We start from the raw sequence: 21,976 nt of genomic DNA, 5'->3' as shown, positions 1-21,976 counted from the left end.
TTTCTTCGAGGTTAGACACAGAGTTCTCTCTCTCTCTCTCTCTCTCTCTCTCTCTCTCTCTCTCTCTCTCTCTCTCTCTCTCTCTCTCTCTCTCTCTCTCGTTCGGGATTGGTCTAGATAACGACATCTGGTTCTGCGTTCCAGTAGCATCCTCGAATTGATAATTTTTTTTGTTTTGTTTTGTTTTCAACAACAGTTATAATAAAACTGTTTGTAAGACAAATTGAAGACACCTCTATTTCAAGATGTATTATTTCAGGACTTGCATAACTAAAAATTCTCTTTTGGCAGTGGCTATACCAATGTATGCAAAAACAGTCGTGACAAGGAAGCAGCGGCAAATGTAGCATTGCGATGTTTGTGTTAATATTTTACCTGTGAGGTTTGCTGCATATGAACTGCTCAGAAAGTTGTCTGGGGTAACATACGTGGTTGATGCAGTCTCAACCATCGAATGGAAATGTATAGTATAATAAAAGAATAATAATGTATTACTAATATATCGAACACTTTTCACATATCCTTTGTAATCTGTACTTGTCACTGAGGACACTGAACGGTAAACTTTTTTAGCTGTTTTTGGCCTGCATGGAAAAAACATAAGGAAAATGACCAGCCATATATGAGAGAAATGAGTTTACACTGTTTATCAATGAATTCTTAATAAACATTTCAGATTCTTAACATTATGAACTGCGTTTGTTAACATTCTCTCTCTAAAGGCATTTGCTCAGTAAAACAATTAAAGAGCGATACGTGAATCAGTGATAATGGAATGATATAATCGTATAGTATATGTCTCTTTTTATATATGGCACAGACCAAGATTGCTTCTATAAAGGAGTGTGATGACCATTGCATTTCATGGAAGGCAGAAACGACACCACTTCTAGCAAAACGTGACATGCCCCAGAACGCGGCTGCGAATAAAAGTAAATAAAACTTCGCTGGAATAGAAAACGGGCATAACACTGATCAGCCCTAGACTCGTTCTCGGGTCAGCTAGTAGTCCGAGCTTACAGTAGTTGAGGTGTGGTGATACACAATATGGCGTATGTTGTGAGAAGTCTCTAAGTGATTTACGTTGTTTTGTTATGGAAGTAAACCGACCTGACTGGATTTAGTCATCGCGAACGTTTCTTGAATGATTGTAGTGAGCTCTCGTGCCATTCCGGAGGAACCGAAGGGCTTGGAGAAGAGGTATAAGTGTTGTTGACATTGAGGTCTCCCAGGTTTGTTTAGGGTAGGCTGGGCTGATGACTGCAGACGTGATGACTAAGTTTGGCCATTGCAAGACTTTCCTTCACTCGTTTCTGGGATAACAGACCCACTGGTATTAGGTTTTAGGATGCGTTCTATGTCCTGGTGGGTTGGTGTACGCTCAAAAGACAAATTTCGCACGGTGGGAAGTCTACATTACGGCTGGTATCGCTTGCGAAGTCCTTTCTAGGTTAAACTGTAGGGTATGTCTACTCTCAACCTATTTCGGTGCAAAAAGTTTATTTCCTACAACTTCTACCAGGACTAGATTATCCGAGTTAATTTAGAACCAGGGAAAAAGTTCTGTCCGCCTTAGGTTAATTGGCAGTCAGAGGCATTGAATTAGGGTAGGGACTTGCGGATCGTTCAAGTGACATACAGGTTGTACGAGGGGATATTGCAGGTCCTGTGTGCAGATATTAATTACCGCATAAGCACCTACTATGATAGGAACTATAGCCCATGAAATATCAAAATTTTACAGAAAGCTGAGTTAGAGTTAGCAGAGGCTATGTTTTTGTATTGGAGAAATATATTTAGGCTAATTAACCAAAATAATGTAACTCTTAAATTAGCCTAAAGTGTATTCTTTGAGGGCATTCACAAGAATTAACCAGGCATTTCATAGTTCTTTTTGCAGAAATTTTATTTGGAATTTCTTAAATGTTACAAGGCTACTATATAGGCCATGAACAGCTACTGTAAGGCGTTCTCTGATATCAGTAGAAGCCTATCATTTGCATTTTTTGAAGACAGTATCTGCATACCAATTCATAAAGTTGGAAGGTGGCTAAATGATATATTTTCATTGAAGATGGACAATGCATCCAACATTGCCGCAATGTTTGTTTCTATGAATGTTGTCAAAGTTAACTTTTATACATGCTATTATCAGGACAGGTGGACTATGATGGTTTTATTAAATTGATGTACAGAATAAAGTACCTTGTACTTTATACTGAATTAAAGGATAGTTACTCATATTAATCCATACTTAGATTGTGGGTTGGAAGTTTACACAAATGTTGAAAATGGTTTTAATCAGTAACAATCATGTAATTAGTAAAATGGTTAAAATAAAAATTTATGAATTATAAACAAGGTTCATATTTTCTGTAGATAGGGTCCTTAGTGTCCTCCAAAACAGTCATTAATGTACCATCATGTGATCCATTACTCCCTAGTATGCATTATCTGTTTGCCTAGTCTGACTTGACTGGCCTAGGTCAAGATTTCAACAGGAATTAGCTCTACTCCCCTAAGTTTTTATGTTCTTGTTTACTTCAACAAGTTACATACATAGTTGTTGTTTTATGCCACAGATGTTTTTTGAGATAATCATTATAAATGTTTTTATATTAACTATCCCCATCATGGGTTAGATGTGTAATGATTTCTCACCACTTCTGTACTGTGCATTTTTGCCTGAACTCATATCTGGTGTAGTTTTTCTGCCCCCTTTTTCATCCATTTCCTTTGGGTTTCCACAACTTTTTCACTGATTTCCTATGACCTTGATATATTGTCATCCTACTACTGTTTTCATCTACATCTTTTGACTATTTCTAATCCCTTCTCATCGCATGTTCACACCACCTCAGTTTTTATTTACCAGTAGGGTAGTTTAGGTATTTTTCCCACTTTCATCCATGCTGCAGTTACCTGTTTTCTCAATGTGCTTTCATTTCTTCTTTCAAAGTTCAGTGTGTCCTCAAGGCAACAGAAATGTTTCACCTCTTTCAAGACCTGTCCTGTGTATCACATGTTGTGCATTTAATTAGAAAAATGAAAATATTTGGTAAAATGAGAAAAATAAAAATTTTAATCTTTGTTTAGAGATGGTTGGTTTAATGAAAATTCACTTTGGAAAAGCTGCTACTTTCATGGGAGATATCATATTCTTGCACATCTTCCACACCTCTTCCCAATGCTACCTGACATAAGATTATTCAAGGTTGAATTTTTTCTACAGATGACCTCATTGGAATCTCAGATTTTTAGGCCAAGTGGAAACAAAATCTGTAGTGTTAAAGAATGTTTCTAATCAGTATTTCACCTGGATAATTAAAAGTAGGCATTTGCCTCACCTGGGTATTTAAAAATAGGCATTTGTCTTTGGAGTGTCAAGCCAAAAAAACCTAAAAGTTATAAGTGGAAATGAAGAAATCTAGAAATTATTAACATTTCAAAGGGAAATAAAGAAATTTACTTAACCTTTCTGAAGTTTATATGGTTAATTTACCAATTAATATATTCATTGCATTAATTTTCATGCTAAACAGGCTACCTAGGTTGGAACTAAAAAACCTTGGTTGTATGTCACAAAAGGATTGAAAACTTCATTTGAATCATTCAGTTGTCATGTGTGAAAACAAGGTGGTAGCCATAGGGTAACTGGGATGAGTTGGCCTCCATTACTTAATATTTTAATAAGATTCATAACTGTAAGTACAATCAAACAAACTTAAGGCAGCCTAAGCAATACTGTAATTGTAAAAATGGGGTTGACAGCCAGTCAGGACCACATGACCTAGGTTAGGTTAGGTTATGAATCATCCTATCATTTTTCAGTATACTATATACTTACTATAATAGTCTGTGCCATATCTTCATGCTTAATCATTTTTGTGATTGCTAATGGTTACACAATGAACTTGTATGTTTCTAGCTGCTTACCTTGTGATATATGTTTTTTTTACTTTATGTTGGTGTAGTTTACTTATTTTTAGTTGTCCCATTCCTAAATCTCCAGATTTGTACTGATGTTCCCCATAGACTTATTTGTTAGATAGATGAAGGAATGGTTAACATATAAATGTGTGGTTTGCATCAACAATATATAATGATAATGCATAAAACAAGAGAAAGTGAATCTGAAAAATTTGATTCAAATATTGAGAGGTAAATGAATTTTTAATGGAACAACCTTGCAAAGAGAGATCTAACTAACAAATATATGGCACCCAGTTTTATTTAATATGTCCAGCAAACTTTACATATATGTTAAAAAATAATTATGACAGGGAAAATAAGTTAGATAAGAAAACAAAACAAAAAAAACTGTCAGGTGTATGGGCTTGCCAGATGGACCAAGCGACGTCTCATGAAGGCTTCCAAAAATAGACTTGAAAGATGATGATGATGGTGATGAAGAAACATTACAGTCTGACAAACCTGTATTTGTTAGGTGGTGTATGTGGCACAGATATCTCAAATGCCTTTCATCTCAAAATAAGACATGATCCTTATGTGTTATGCAATTGGCTGCTTAGAGTTCATTTGTTTAGATATACTGTACAGTATGTACACAGTTCACACTGCCAAACTCACACTTATTCTGTCAGTGTAATGGTAGAAGACACTGTATTGGTTTAATGCCACTCAACCGTGTCTGTTAGATAAGGTTAATCTGCTAAACAAATTAATCTAGGGTGTGCTGAATTCCCAGTCAAGTAGTTAATGCTAATTATAGGCTAGGGTAAAGACAGTATAGTATATATGCACATTTATTTTTAATAGAGGCTGACGTATTAACTTCTTGAATTCTTTGCTGTTTTCTTCATTTGGGTGTGGTCACCACTGCAAGCCTATATCTGAATGGGGAATAAAGAAGCTTTTACCTTCCAAAGCAAAATTTGAACCAACACGCAAAGCTTATCCAAAAAACCTTTGGGAAGTTGAGAGATTAATGGGTCATTATGACTAATACAAATTTATATATACCATGTCAGCTGAAAGTGATTAGTAGATTCTATTTATGCATGCATGTGTGTGTGTGTGTGCGGATAGCAGGAATGAAATAAGTGTGTGCAGCCAGAGTAGCATTCTGTGTTTATAGATAAAAGTTTTTAGAATTTCTCAAGTCTCATTATCAGGGTTGTCAAATTATAGTGTACAAAGTATACAAACAAAAATTTACTAGGTTAAAATCACATAAATATTAGAGGGGTAAAAATAACAATAAGAACTTTAAAAGAAGAAAGACCAATAGTACCAAACCCCTAAAGAGCTAAAATTGAGTGACATTCTCATTTTTGGGAGGGAGGACGTCATTTAGTCTTTTTACAAAACTGTTAAAGAGGTCTGACAGTTAAGTGAGAGGGTTGCTTTTCATTAATGACTCCTTAATGGAAAAAGACGAGTCACTGGGTGCATGAACAACAATATTAAAATTATTAAAGGAAATTCAGGCTTTTCAGTTTCTTGCTGGATTCTTATATGCAATATTAGGAGTCTTTTTTATTAAAGAACATCCTGTGTGGTGACCAAATACCAAGATAAGAATGAAAGAATTGAAGCAGTTGATTTGTATAAATATTTGGTCGCTAATATAGTGAATGATGGTCAGATGAGAGAAGAGGTGTCACAGAATATATATGTACTGCAGAAAGGTAGCTGGATAAGTGCAGGGGATTGTGTATGAAGGAATTGTTGAACTAGCTCTCCTTTATAGAAGTGAAACTTAGATTTTGTTTGTAAGAGAAAGGCAAAAGGTTGAAGCTGTTGAGATTAATTTTTTCACAGTATATGCTATGTCAGAGGAATTGCTGGAACGAGAAATGTGGGGATGAATTAATTAGAAGTGTTTAAAAGGTTATTGCAGGTGACAGGATGTACCAGAATATTTTCAATGATTCAGTCATCAGAAAAGAATGGATATTGATAGGGTGATTTAAAGAGTGTTTAGGTCATAAGTATTAGGGGAAGAAGGAAAGGAATAATTAGAAAGGGCTGAATAGAGGGGGTGACACAGTTATTGGAAGTAGAGATCTGAGATTTCAAGAAGTGTGAGAATGCATGTAAGATATTAGTGGATGGGACAATGTGTGTGTATGGGGTTTGACATGCTGCTGATGACCCTCCTTTGTAGGTGTATGAAGCAACTTAAGTTGTGAAAGTATTTACAGCTTAGAGGGTTTAGCCACTACCCAGCAGTGGAAGCGTGAAGGTAGCCTCCAACTTTGTCATTTCATTATCATATTCTAGCTTCAGTTCTTTCATTTCATTATCATAGGCTATTCTAGCTTCAGTTCTTTGTTCCAGACTTGATAGATTTTAGTCTCATGTTTGTTTTGTATATAGTTCTCCAGGATTTGATTATTATTGATGCATTATACCTTAACAGTCAATTTCTTTTTTATGTATACTGCGGGAGAATGTGGGGCCCCCTTGTATACACAAAGCCTCTTGCTTTCCTTCTGATTCCTTGATCCAATAAATTATGAGGTGGTACAGTTTTTCTGAAAGAAAAATGGTTGGTACTGTTGATCAGGTGAGACAGTTATAAAAACATTTGTATGTTATATATAAATTTTTTCACATCCAACAGGAATATTACAAATTGCAAAAATACCACAGCATCAGTGTTCATTCAAGAATTTCACTGAAGAATGAGCACCAACTGCCTTTTATTTTAGCTGCCATATCTAAGTACAGTATTACTCTTGACTGTCTACTCAGTTAACATTAATGTATGCTATCCCATTCTTGGTCCAGCATAAATTTTTTGTGGGTATTTCACTTGCAATTACTTCATTCAGCAGGTTTTAAAAGGTTTATGAGTCTCAAATTGAACAAAAAGATAAACCAGAATTACAACCAAGCTGAAACTTTCTAGGTGTAATTTGTAAGAGAATATCTGTTGATTCACTTCAGTTAAATGTCCTTTTTTTTTTTTTGCTGTCCCCTTGACAACAGCTGCCTCATATAAGCTCTGTGATAGACAACAACACTTTAACTGGTAGTTAAGAAATCCATTTTCATTAAGGAAAACAAGATTCTTTAATGTTCACACATTATAGGCTGTGTAAATTACAGTATCAAAATATGTTACATTCACAAATTTCATATTAATACAACCTCAAATGACAGGGCTTGAGTGTATCAAATCAAATATCATCGCTCAAATGTTTGTGACATCATGAGACTGAACTCGAAGGTCATAACTCTTATGTGATGTAAGGCATGTCAGTTAGATTAGGTAACTATGAAAGTAGATCATCATGCATAGATGTGTATGAAGGGGAGATTGTCCTTCAGCCCATCTTTAGTATTTTTTTATACCTACCTTGTCATTGCAACTTGTTGTATGAGGTTTAAGGGATGTCAGTCAAATTTGGTACAAGAGTAGACTAATGTGTATACTTTAGATGTTCGTGAAGGGATATCAATTGTTTCTCAGCATGCATGTCATACTTGCTTTGTTGATATATTTTCGACACTCATGTTCATTGGTTTGCCTGTGACACTTCATTACAAGTCCTATGAGGATGAAACAATTTCAGTCCAATTTAAAAACTAGTATTGCAGAAATTATGACGGGAGATACTCTTTGTCTGTCTGTAACTTGTACCTTGTCACAACTACAATACTCGTATTTGGTCAAAGATATTTCTTTCAAACTTGGTACAAAATTAGACAACCTTGCATAGATGTTCATGAAGGAAATGGTCTGTCTGTTTTGTGAGGGGTTTGATCACTCTTACCTTGTCTTTACAACTCCTACATAATTGAAGGAATATCAGTCTTGTTTAGTAGGAAGGTTGACAGTTATGCCTGGATGTGCAAGAAAGGAGATTGTCTGTCACCCCTTTGCATTTCTTCTTATGTAGATAAAAGTGATTTTTGTCAAATTTGGTAAAATGGTAAACCATTATTGGCCTATTTCTATAACTCCAGTAGGCTAGCCTACATGTATTATCTAAAGTTTGTGAACTATGACGGGGAAAATGATCATGTTTCATATTGTACCGTCTGGCTTACGCAAGAACCTTGGTGCTTATGGTTTATTCCTTTTTATGTCCAGTGTTGTACTGAAATCCCTAGAACCAGGTCATGAAGTTTGTATGATTGGTCTTTACTTTAGTGTTGCTTCTTTTGACCATGTGAAGTGTGATGCCCAAGTTTTCACTGTAGGCACAAGGGGTTTGGAGGGATGTTTTTTTGTACTGTCATTGAATTTCAACAAGGAGAATAGAGAAAGTAGTTGAGAGGCACTTTAGTTACTACAGGAATATTATCGTTGGTATTTTTTTATTTAATGTTCTTGGTCCACTAGTATTAACATTATGTAGGCGTATGCTTTTTAGTACTACATTATGTGCATCAATCCCTTTTCCTAATTGTAGGTGTGAGGTAGCAGATTTTTTACAACCAAGATTTAGCTAAAATTAGTGCAAATTATAGGGAAGGAAGTTGAATAATTTTGAGATGAATGCTATTGTCCAGTAAGTGTCTGCACTGAGATAAGCCTGTGTGTATCATAGTGATTTGAGAAGCTACAAAACAGTGCAGAAAAAAGTTCCCCTGGGAGTTTCTTTTTTTGTAGATGACCTAGTGCATCTTATACTCATATAAAATTTATTAGAAAGTTCATATGGATGACTCAAAGGTTGTCCTCGATGCTGGATAACTTTCGTGCCCATAATCCTGCTCGTGAACTTGTTAATGACAATGTTTTTGTTGTTTACCTGTCAACCAATTGACAAAAGGGTCATTCAAAAATTTACAAGTAGGCTAACCATAATTGGAAGACTGTCTCAGAAGGGAATGACTCTGTGCTTAAGTTTGTGGAGAGAGCTTTGAATTTCAACATTTTGGAGGTCATGCAGTACAGAGAACCTTCCAGGCTGAGATTAAACAGTGAAAAGATCATCTTTTATGACCTTTTTAGGAAAGCATTTTGACTTTTGGCTGATGACACAATTTGATTTCTGCCTAGTGCAGTGTTCTGAATGTCAAAATAATGAGATTAATGGGAAACCTCACTAGGCTTAGGCTACCAGGAGGATTAACAGATTAGAGGCTTTTCTTGCTGCCAGTTGTCATCTCAAAGATTAAACCATTTATGTGTTAGTACAGTAAAGGCTTCTTAAGGTTAAGCTGTGAAATTGGTTGTCATTTATTGGATTTGACATATTTCTTGTAAATAGGCCTAATCTATTATACTGACTGTAAGATCATGACCAGCTGTTTGTACTTAATGATACATGAATTAACAAATGATATTCCCCTTCCCAGCATCCCAGATAGCTGAATAACACAAATGTGCATTTTCAGGTTCAATTTTATTTGGAATTTCAGAAGATTAAAAAATTTTAATGAAGCTTTAATTGCTGTTTGATAGACAGAAATCGTGATTCAATCAAAAGTCCCAGGCTGAATGCAAGTAGAAAATTATCTGCTCCGTCTCTGTCTTATGACATTTATGGGTTGCCTTTAGACCAAGAGCTTTGGTTGTTATAAGCCAGCTTCATCTAAACTAACCAACCCATTATATACTTAGGATTTTTTACCCTTTTAAAAGAAAAAAAGTCTGTGTTGTAGGTCATATTCACATTTATCTTTTGTGTTTAAATAAAAAATTTATTCAAATTTAGTTCTGAGCTGGACAAAAATAGGATTAATTTTTCCAAGAAACTTCCAGAAACATGGAAGTTGGAAAATTAGTCTTTGGAAAACTGTAAAACTGATGAAGCTAAATATAAATATAATACAAATTTGGAAGTTCAGTTTCTGAGATATACCTTTAGAGTTCAAAGAACTGTAATGTAATATCCTCTATAACTATCCCCAAAATTACTTAATGATGTAGTTACAAGGATTATCTCAATGAGTTGACCAAATTACTAGTGTACGAATTTCTGTGTTTTAAGGGTGTGTTTTAAGGGTACAGTATTCTTATCCTGATTTACAAAGAGTTAACATACACCCACAACTGTGTGTATCAGCATTCTTTTTTTGAGGTTATGCATTGTGAAGACTTGAATACCCGAGTTATTTTCAATATCATTCTCTCTTAAGATACAGTTGTTGCAAATATAATTGTGCACTGAAGTACAAACATCCTGGTCATGACATGCCTAATCCTTTGTGATATAATTAGTGTTCAAAGATAAGTACCTTTACTGTACAGTACTTTATGGTGTGCAAAGTTTACTATTACCTTTTTCTTATTTATTAGTATTTTATAAATGTACCTGTTCATGCTTAAAGAACTGAACTGAATGCATGGTATTTGCTGTTTGGGGAAGAAATTAGTAGTTGAAAATGCTTCAACTGTCCCAATTCACTGTACTTATATTGATTCTTGTTTTTGTTTGCAGGTTGCATTAAATACCATGTAATTGGACAGCCGGTGCTATTGAAAGATGCCGCTCATCTCCAAATTCAAAGATATTTTCAAGGGCGGATCCTCGAATAAGAAAAAGAAAGTCTTTCACAATGTTTTACTTGACAATCCCGAAGAAGTTTGGGAGATCATTGGAGAGCTGGGAGATGGAGCCTTATGGTAAAGTGTACAAAGTAAGTAGAAATGATCTTGGAATACAGTACTTGAATATTTCAGTACTTTTTGCCCTGCTTATGTAGATTTCATTATAATTTTATTTAGCTTTATAAGCAAAGTTATTGTAACTACATAATTTGATTTTTGATTATTTGTCCTTGACCGACCCAATTAAGTTGCACCCTGTAGGGGTAGTGCTGTCAGTGCACCTCATGTGGTGCAATGTAGGCATTACTTAAGGGTCTTTGCAGCGTCCCTTCGGCCCCCAGCTGCAACTGCTTTCATTCCTTTTACTGTACCTCCATTCATATTCTCTTTCTTCTATCTTACTGTCCACCCTCTCCTAACAATTGATTCACTGTGCAACTGCGAGGTTTTCCTCCTGTTTCACCTTTCAAAGTTTTACTGTCAATTTCTGGTTCAGCGCTGAATGGCCTTAGTTGCCCCAGTGCTTGGCATGTATGCCTAAAATCTATAAATCAGTTAATCAACCAATTAAGGTGCAATACATGTTGGAAGATATGGACACCTGTAGAGAAGTTTATGATTATAGTACTGAGAACATTTTGGTTTCTTGATGGTTTTTCATGCTTGGTGGCCATATCATCTGGATGACAAGCTAGTGCTATGTTGAATAACATTTACCAAAACAAAAAATTTGAAATACAGTACTATAACAAAGTTGTATCAAATTCCACAGTGGGAATGTGTTACTTAGGAGAGGCTCATAGTAGATGCGCAAAAGTTTAAGGAAAAGGTGATGAATGATAATAAGAATAAACTTTTATCACAGTGTAATGCCATTTCATTGTGAAAATATATTCCTAATTGGAACCTGACTATGGTGCTAAGCAGTCTCACTTGAGCCCCTCATGAACTGTTGTGACAGTCATCTGACAGAGACTTGACCCTTAAAACAGTCTTCTTGCTGGCTCTAGCTTCATCATAGAGGGTAGGCGAACTCCATGGGGTCTCTTTTAGTGTTAAAGACTCAGGGGGTTGGAGGTCAGTAGCCTTCAAATTTGTCCCGGAATTCGTAGCTAAAACTCAGAATCCCTCAGTTCATGGTGATAGATTTGAGTCCTTTTCCATTCCATCCTTAGGATATTTTGTTGACAACAACCCAGATAAGTTACACTTATGTCTTGTTAGGGCACTGCATGATTATCTGAAAAGGACTCGCCACCTTAGGCTGAGGCGTCGAACAAGAAAGAAGTGTCCAAGAATACCATCTTCTGGCTATGTGAGGTTATTAGTTGTACTTACAGCTCTTTTACAACCTCTAATTCAACACAGTGCATGCAAGAGCACATGATATTCAGGTTTTAGGCCCTTCATTAGCCTTTAAGAAGAATTTGTCTGTTTATAGGATTTTGAAGGCTGGTATGTGGCTTCGTCAAGCAACCTTCACATCCTTGTATCTTTGGGACGTTGCCCGCAGGTCCGTGGACACTTTTTTCCTTTGGTCCGGTGGTGGCTGCTCAGCAAGTTGTGTAGCTCATCCAGTTTACCTAGCGGGACAGTTTGTATCTTACCTAAGATGATTTTATGAAGGAGAGTGAATAAGATGACTGGTCTTTTTTCTATCTATTTTCCCCACCTTCTCTTATGGTGGACAGTAGGAAGATTGATCCATCATGAGCTGGAAGTGGCTAGATACAGGTGAGTGAGTGCCTTTCTCTTTGAGAAAAGTTTTCCAATATACTAATATTTCTTTGCAGAAGCTAGTCCCTCCTCTCTCTCTAACAAGGGAAGAGAGGAATGATAAACAAATTGGTGGCTAATGTAGGTTTGTTGGCTTAACAGACACAGCTCTTTTTCCATTTATACATTGTTCCTATACAAATGTATATTAGCCCAGTGGTCTGATCATTTAATATCCTTTATTAGACTAGTCAGAGGCTTTTGTCTATTCTCTGCTTTTACCTTACCGAGAACAAGACCTGGTGTGCTGAACCTCCAGTCTGTTCAAGAGTTCCTTTCCTCCCACCAAAAGTGAGTCTATCCTAACGTTAAGACCTAGGTGTGTTCCGCATATGAACAAATGACAACTTTTTAATTAATTTGTATTTTTCATAGCTAACAAACCTACGGTCGTAACGTATATTGCCCACCTCTTGCCACTTCCCAATGGATTCCTTGGGCTGGAAGAAACTGATACGTCACGGCGTACTTGGGTGAAGGTAGGTCGGTTGTTTCCTCCCATCTCACCCGAGTAGCCAAACTCCATTGCCACCAATACGTTGTTCTACAATTTTATGTTTTTTACTGGTTTCCAGCTGGCGCTAGAAGATTTATCCTAACATTAAGACTGTATGTTTGTTAGCTATGAAAAATATTAAGTAATTAAAAATTCATCATTGTAATGACTGGAAAATGGAGCATGAATAAGTTGCAGATTGGACAGCCAAGTAGGAAAAGTTTAAAGAGCATGAATGAGAAGTAGAGGGTAAAAACTCATAGACCCATCAGTACTTACACAGTGCATCACATAATGCTGACTAGTTTGTATGGCCCTATAGGTGCTACGTTGATTGTTTTCAGTAAAGTTAAAGTATACATATTGCAATTAATATGGTTCCAAACACTAGAGTCATTTTAGGAAATGACAGTATAGAATTATGTACAGTACAGTATAGTGCTTTTGAAATTTCAGTGCAAATGTTTGGGGACATTCATTTATAGCAGAAAAAATGTACTGGTAATTACACTATTGTGTGTATCTTTTACTACAGGAGGACTGTTCTTGTCATTAGGCTGAGGTTTGTGTAAAAATGCTCTTGCTGCTACATAGAACTGAACTGTTAGGAAAAGTTAAATGTTTTAAGGCTTTGGCTATTGATTATCCTGTTAGGTATTATTGTCAACACAGCAATTTAAAGATTTGATAATTGGGGTTAAAATGTTACTGTGTTTATGTACTGTATTTTTGTAATCTGTTTAAACTGATATGATTGATCTTTGCCCCCCTTCTCTCCCAGGCAATGCATCGAGAGACGAACCTCTCTGCTGCTCTCAAACAAGTCACTCTAGAAGCCGACGAGGATCTTGAAACATTTATGGTTGAAATTGATATTCTTTCTGAATTTAAGCATGAAAATGTTGTTAAACTCATTGAAGCATACCACTTTGACGGAAAGTTATGGGTAAGATTTATGATTCCATTTTCTCATTTATTTTTGAGTATTCTGTTGTAGCATGTGTACTTAACTTTTCTGTAAAGTAGCTATGTCATATTTTGCATGTTCAGTGAAATAAATTGGTAAGTTCTTCATTGTTTAATGTTTCAAAGAAAAAAAATCAAGTATAATTCCACATTAACCCTTCAGGTTTCACTGGCCAGTTTTATCACTAGCTTGCCTCTTACATTTACAGTTTCTCACTCTCTTAACAATACAGCCATTTGCTATGGGTGCAGATTTTAAATAGTTATTTCTTATGACAGAATATTTCTGTGATATGCAGTTTACAACTGAATTTTTAAATTTAAAATACGTTTGAAAGACTGTACTAATCAAGTAAAAACAGAAAGGAATAAGTTTAAGGTACCTGATAATGTAAATTCCAACACCTGAAATAAAATTTTTCCCCCAAAAAATTATTAGATGCAATGAGTTTGTTTGTAAGTGGTAGCTACTTGAATAAATTCCCCCTGGTGATGTATAGTTTGTGGTTTAAGGTACGTTTTTTACTTGTAAGATGAAAAGTAGAACATGCAAAATTGCTTATCAGTGTACAGGTCAAGACAAACTAATTTACAAGTATGGTTCTTTTTGCAAATTGTCTTTATTTATCCCAGATTTTGTTAGATGTTCCCCCCAAATGTTTTTTAGTAGATTTTCAATTTTTGTTATATGTGTAGGCTAATGTAATAAACACTCATTGGAACTGAACAGTTGGAAAACTATATATATAATTTTGCATTATTAGAATTTGAAAGGGCTATAGATGCTAAGTAACAATTTCCAGGCCTTGTGTATGGTAGCTCATCTCATACACCAAAAACTACATATAGGCAATGTACTGTAATTGTAAGGAGCTTGTACTAGCGTGAAACACACAGTTACATTGTTATTGCATTATCTTGCTTTCTGTGACACTTTCAACATAATATTGTAGGTGATAATTTCTGGAGGTGATTTAAGAATTTACTTTTGTATTCTAAGCAGCATTCACAAATGAAGCTATCGATATATTGTAGAGGTAGCAGCAGGTGATTTACGAGACATTCAGTTCTGTTAAAAGGTGATGTCTCAAGATACGTAGTTTCTTAAGGAATAGTAAAGTGCATATGAAAAGTATTGAAGATGTACTGGGATATCCTGGCAAAATCATTATTGACAGTGATGTTAATTAGATCAGACTGACCTTGAAGTTAGTGTCAGTCATTGTGCATGTTACAAACCTTACCACACGATTCATTACTAGTAGACACTGTCATCCCACACTTATTTGTGATGCCAAGTACCATCCACTTCCAGCTTACTTGCATATACAGTATATTGCTAAGTTCCACTTATTCATAAATAGTTTAGCTAAGCTAAGTTTCTTGCCAGTTATAGATTTTAGCTTAAACAGTGCTAGTATTCTACTGAACTTCTATACTGTGAGATACTGTTGTAATTAAATACCTCTTGTACTTAAGAGACTTTTGTAATTTGGTGCAAATTCAAGTGAAGTTTTACCCTAATCTTCACTATGATGGAAGAATGTTTTCAGAGTAATTTCTCAGTTTACTAACTTTACACATTACATTCATTACCTAGATTAAGGCAAGAACCTATAATATTTTGTGAGAAAGATGCTTCAGTAAGGAATAAATTTTATACAGCAATTATTGTGATTGATATGTTTCTCAGCATATGCTAATTGTCATTCTTGTGAATTTTTTCCCCAAAAGAGATTTATGAGATTTGACTTGTCTATTTTTATGGCATTTGGCAGTTATTAGCCTAGTACTTAAAGTCTGGGAAATATGGAATGGATTTTGATGGGAGCACATAATGAAAAAAAAAAATGCACGCTCTCTCTCTGTCCCTCTCTCTCTCAATATTATGTTTCATTTTTAAAACTGTATTTCAGATGTACTTGGAGTATTGTGATGGAGGGGCTATGGACACTATTATGCGGGATTTGGACAGGCCTCTTGCTGAACCACAAATTGCTTTCGTTTGTAAGCAGTTATGTGAAGCATTATGTTATATACACGATAACAAAGTAAGTGTTGTACTGAATGTATTAGGATTTTTTTGCAGTAGTTAATGTAAATGATGTGGTATGTATTTGTCCTTTTTTAACTATTAGATTTTCATGAGGTGGATGTTCAACCTAGTTTGGTTATTTAACTTGCTCCTAATGAGGCACTTTATATTTTTTCTCAGCTCCTATTTTTTTCTCAGCTCCTAATGAGGCACTTTATATTTTTTTTCAGGTGATACATCGGGACTTAAAAGCGGGTAATGTTCTTTTGACAATGGATGGAGGGGTAAAGCTAGGTAAGTTGTCTGATTTATTGAGTCTCTTTATTTAAATATAAAGAAAGTGGGAATGTTTTATGTACACATTAATAAAATCTCTTTATTTAAATATAAAGAAAGTGGGAATGTTTTATGTACACATTAATATAATGATAAACAGTATTTGAAGAGAGTAGAGAAATAGGAGTTGCAGTTGTTGAGACAATCATTATTAAATGGACAGGTATTTTTGTTGACTAGGTAACAATGAAGCTTATAAGAAATCCTTAAATTTTTAAGGTATGAAATTTGACTTGAAAGTCTTATTCTTGCCAGACCAAAGTAACTTGGTACAAAGTATTGACATTTTAGTATATCAATTAAGAAACTATAGTGTGTGGGTTTTATAATTTAATAAAAATGAATGAGTGAATGGCCACTCCTGGCTTTTCTGCTTTGTGTGTGGGACACAAGAAAGTACATTTTCAGGGATAATTGAGACTTTGGACAAGAGGTCAACATGGTTAAAGGTTTTTTATTAAATATTATCAAAACTTGATAATTAGTAGTTTTGATGATTGGACTTAGTAGCAAACTTTATAGATATGTTGATTATTTCAGGGATATATGTGCTCAGAATTCACTAAATTGGCCAGTGCTTTATGATTTGAATATTTTTTTGAAAAATCTTCCATGTTCTAATTCTTTCTTTTGAATTTGTTTCTCAGCTGACTTTGGTGTATCTGCGAAAAACAAGAACACATACGACAAGAGAGGCACTTTCATTGGGACGCCATATTGGTTAGCGCCAGAAGTGATATTGTGCGAAACCTTTATTGATGCCAAATATGATTATAAGGTAATCATCTTTAGATGGTTCAAGCACTGTCCAGACAGACGTTTTTTACAGAAACTTTTAAGGCCTTTTGGGGGAAATTTAGCTAAACCTTGAATCTAAAGGTGAACCCTAGCCAAAAACAATACATTATGTTATGAGAAGTAATCAGTTAGTCAAAACTTTGCCAGCCTAGGTGATGTTTGTTCTTTGAAGCGTGGCTCTTATAACTATTATTCTTCCCTCATGCTACCATACTTTTCATTTATCATTTAACTTTTCATCTTGTAATATTCAAATGAATGCAGTTATAAGGTATATTGGTGTATTTCCATCATATTTTTACTGATGAATGGTATTGTAAGAAAAATGGTTTCTCTTACTCTTGTAGTGGGCATTGCAGTAATTACTGTGACATGTACCCTCTTTCCTTTTATTTTATTCCTCATTTGTTTTTTATTATTTTGCTTATGAATTTTTTACTTGATTTGATGTTACAATTTCGTACCTTCGACCCAAAATTGTTTTCAACTTTTTCTTTGGATTGTTCTTACTTAGACACCTTTTTGTAGTGCACTTATTTTTCCCTTTGTTACCCTGCTGATCTTCTGTCATTCAGCCATGCTTTTCTATGGCTTCCCTGAATTTCTTGGCTTTAAAACTGTTTACCCTTGTATGATAAATTTATTTTTGATGCCTTACTTGGTACCTGGAATTCTCATATGTAGAGAACTCACTTGCAACAGTCCCTTAGTCATCTGCATCAGTAATGGTGCCTACATCAAATTTGGATGCTGGGAGCATTTTAGTTGCAGTAATAGATATGTCGTCATGGAATCCATCCTGTTATCCCTCTCGTAAGGCAGTGGCCTATTGTCCACCCCCCACCCCCATCTGTCTTCCTTTTAGTCATATTCAAGTATAAAATTTTGGTTCTTGCATATGTACATGCCTCGCGAGTACCAGAGTTCATGATGGTTCTTGTATTGGATAAAGATGTCGCACACTCCTGCTGGGAAGGTGTCTCTCATCCTATCAAACTTCTTTCTTATGCCGTGTGAGAAAGAGCTGCTGGTTTTGAAAAAGAGGATTTTCTTTATATACAGCCACAACCATGCTGATATGTTGGTACTCATGCCCTCATGTATGATTTCTTGAGGCTTTTCTGTATTAAAGTTTAGTGTTTCTGTTATGCCTTGTTTTTTGCTGCTCCCTTGAAAACACTTTTAGTAGGACTTATATTTACATAGAGATTAATATATGTATGCTAGTGTACTTTCCTAGAGATTATTGTCTCCTTACAATGTTTGTTCTTATCTTTAAAAATCTTTGGTGAGATTTCTCTCCCACTATTGCCAATGATTTGAAATCTCTTTTTTGCTTCTGGTTTGGTTTTTTGAAATCTCATATTTATTGAGAGGTGGATTCATCGCTTTTCCTCCCAAGTGCCACATTTTCTCCCTTGTGTACTTGTTTACATCCTGCCAGTGCTAAATTGACCTTTGTGTTTCCTGCCCTGTTTGTCATTACATTAAAAAATGAAAGAATAGTATACTTTAATGGTTTTCAGTAAAATATTGTTATTTGGTTATGTGATCGGCTCAGTCTTGGTAGAATTGAACTGAACATTTTGTCTTATCCAAGTTTATAGCAATATTAAAGTTGTGATTACTCTAGAATATAGACGAAAAATTATAAGTCCATATTTTGATGCCATTTTATGTTCTTGTATGTCTGCATTTTGATTTCTTATGGTTTTTTTCTAGGCTGATGTATGGTCTCTTGGCATCTCTCTGATAGAGTTTGCACAGATGGACCCACCAAATCATGATGTTTCCCCCGTCCGTGTTATGCTCAAAATTCAGAAGTCAGACCCCCCAAGACTAGATTACCCTTCTAAGTAAGTGTATAAACTTTTAACTTTACAAAAGTTTATAAGGGAGAAAGTAACAAGAAAAGTGGATGTGATGAAAAGAGTTTGCGCAAGTGACATGCCAAATGTGGCCATGGAGGGCGCAAAAATTTTTAACTGGCTTGTATTGAGGGTGTTTGTCCAATTACAATCTCTTTGTTGTTATTGTAAGTGTTGTTATCATGTCCTCCAAGTGAATGACATAAATTAAGGATTATTTTCCCCATGGCCATTAAAGTTGAAAGGTGATTAATTATATGTTTGTAACAAATACAAACCTTTGTTCTTTGCACAAGATTTCTCTTATGGACCTGAGCTTTATCTTGCATAAAGAACTTCAGGTTTGTATGTTAGGAAAAATACAAATTTTAAAATTTGCTATTTTTAAAAGTTTTTGTATGAATAAGTAGGCTTTCTCTGGAGTGGACATACAGAATGTGATGAGTGTGAATGATGATTGCAATAGATTCATATGTTCAGTGACTTGGTAAAGGTATGCTTTGTAAAATGTTCACGTTTAATTTGTTATCTTCACTAATTCTATACCATTTTTCAAAAAAATTTTATATGCAGTGGGAATGTATTATAAAAGTAGTGTATATACATGATGTAAACATTTTGCAGTGACAGTTATTTGTTTGGGTGGTATTGATTGAGTTGTTTTATTCTTTGCAATATTTGTTTAGCATTGCACTTTGTAAAGAACACAGAAATTTTTTAGTTTCTCGTTTGAGGGATATTTTGAAGGGAATAATTGATAGCTTGTATTGGATTAGATTTAGAGAATAATCCAAGAAAGTATATCAGTGGTAGGTGAGTAGCATTTTAGACAGTTACTTATCAACATTCCTTGCTTGGTTGCCAGTACAGCATTAAAGCAATTTAAAGAAGACATGGAGAATATAATGGAATGGTCTGTAAAATGGCAGATGCCATTCATCTTGGATAAATCCAGTCATTCACGTACATTGTAAAAACAGTAATGCCAAAGATTATCTACTTGTTAAAGATGTGAAAAGTTGTCATTAATAGAAAGATCTAGGAATCATTATCACAGGTGACTTACAAACTAATAAAGTAAAAATACTGCAATACGTTAAGTGTTCATTTACTACTAGGGAAGAGGAGACAGTACCAACCTTTTACAGTGCACTGGGTGGTATGCTGTCCAATTCTCGGTGCCATTGTAGAGGAAGGTCGTAAAAAGCTTAGAAGCAGTGCAGAAAAGAGTAACCAAATTAAAACTGAAAATAAAAGACTTGCAAGTATGCAGGCAAGAGTAACCAAATTAAAACTAGAAATAAAAAACTTAGTATGCAGAAAAGAGTAACCAGATTAATACTAGAAAGAAAAATTTAGCAGTAGTGCCTACAAGAGTAACCATATTAAAACTAGAAATCAGACCTTGTATGCTAACTGGAGGCGAGAACATCTCAATTTGCACTCCAGAAAAGCTTCCTTTTAAAGAGGAAAAGAGGTTAGTCTAATGTTATTGGGGTATGGAAAATGTAACTCACATGATACATTGGATATGTATATTATGAAATCATGTTTATGGATGAAATTTTAAGGGTCACATGGTATGAAATCAAACGATATATGAGTATATATGGCACATTTAATTTTTTTTACTCGTTTTTTCCTATCATGAAAACAGTGTTTGTTTAAAGCACCCTGTGTGTACAGCCTTAGTACATATGACATTTATCAGTGATGTCTCTCTCTCTCTCTCTCTCTCTCTCTCTCTCTCTCTCTCTCTCTCTCTCTCTCTCTCTCTCTCTCTCTCTCTCTCTCTCTGCCATATATCTCTTCTTGGTTTTAATTTTTTTGCTTTGTTACAGTACAGTAGTGTACATATCCATTAGTAAAATGTGGAAATATCAAGCATAAAAGCAGGAAACAAAACAAAACTCTGGTATTGGTCTCACCAACACCAGCGAATGAGAATGATTATGTGCATATGTATGTACCTTACGCACACAGTTGCATTTATCTTTTGGGTTGTAAAAATAAAATGTGAGGAAATACAATAAAAATATAATCAAGAATAGTGTTAAATATAAATAAAATGAGTGATATCTCTCTCTCTCTCTCTCTCTCTCTCTCTCTCTCTCTCTCTCTCTCTCTCTCTCTCTCTCTCTCTCTCTCTCTCTCTCTCTCTCTCTCTCTCTCTCATCTTTATGCTTGATGTATTTCATTTCAAGTTTCAGTGCCATACTTTGCATATCCATTAATAAAATATGAACTATCATAAAGATAAAAACAGGAGACACAACAAGCTCTAGCAAGTCAGAGTCTACCTACCCTCTTCACCCATCCAACACTTCATCCCCACCCTCTCCCAGCCAGGGAAACTGCTCCCCAACTCCACCAACCTTCTAAAACAACCCCTTCTCTGAGTGAGCCTCTCCACAGAGTCTTACGGCCCCTCCTCTCCTGTGGCGCCAAGCCATCCGACCCACCCCCCACCTTGGAAACTTCTCCAGGCCTCCCCCACCCCCCAGAACCATTTTTCAGTCTGTTTATGAGTGTAAGTACGGTTACCAACATTTTGTTGAAGCTCTGCAGCATTGCTAACTATCAGAGAGTGGTTTTCCAATTTTTTGTTTTTCCAATATATATATATATATATATATATATATATTATATATATATATATATATATATATATATATATATTTGAATATATATATATATATATATATATATATATATATATATATATATATATATATATATATATATATATATATATATATATATATATATATATATATATATCATATCTTTGGGGCTTTGGTCCCTGGTCTAGGTGTGTTGGGTAATATCAAGTTCCAGGTAATGGCGATCCGGATAATTAAAGGATCATATGTAATGACTTGACCTCCATTTTCAGTAGGAGGGTCTGCATGCTAAAATGGATTGTGTAAAGAAAAATTACATAATATGTTTAGATCTTCATTAACCAACCAGCAAGTCATAAAAGAAAAAAAGTTGCATTGTCCAGCAATATACTTGTTAGGGTTTTATTCTTAACAAGGTCAACAAATTGTATTTTTGGTTCATTATTATCCTTTTTTTTTTGTTAATGGTTTAATTGATAATTATTCATCCTTGCAGGTATTCTAAAGAATTCAACGATTTTATAGCCAAGTGCCTTACTAAGGAACCAGCCCAGAGACCATCAGCTGCAGAACTCCTCAAGGTGAAGAATTGTTTTGTTAGAA

General features: G+C 35.0%; 1 protein-coding gene across 1 annotated transcript in view; it reads left to right on the top strand.

Annotated features, from left to right (window-relative positions):
* Positions 1-1,063: 1,063 nt before the first annotated feature.
* Positions 1,064-21,976, top strand: part of LOC136825455 (STE20-like serine/threonine-protein kinase) — a 114,268-nt gene continuing 93,355 nt past the window's right edge. Inside the window, 9 exon segments of the mRNA XM_067081926.1 lie at positions 1,064-1,200; positions 10,365-10,544; positions 10,546-10,563; positions 13,528-13,692; positions 15,629-15,763; positions 15,978-16,041; positions 16,731-16,861; positions 18,604-18,737; positions 21,870-21,954. Coding sequence (XP_066938027.1) covers positions 10,410-10,544; positions 10,546-10,563; positions 13,528-13,692; positions 15,629-15,763; positions 15,978-16,041; positions 16,731-16,861; positions 18,604-18,737; positions 21,870-21,954 — 867 coding nt within the window. The 5' untranslated portion in view covers positions 1,064-1,200; positions 10,365-10,409.

Source organism: Macrobrachium rosenbergii, chromosome 37, assembly GCF_040412425.1.
Source record: "Macrobrachium rosenbergii isolate ZJJX-2024 chromosome 37, ASM4041242v1, whole genome shotgun sequence".
Taxonomy (NCBI): domain Eukaryota; kingdom Metazoa; phylum Arthropoda; class Malacostraca; order Decapoda; family Palaemonidae; genus Macrobrachium; species Macrobrachium rosenbergii.
Note: the sequence above shows the minus strand (reverse complement) of the source record. Positions and strands in the feature narration are given on the sequence as shown.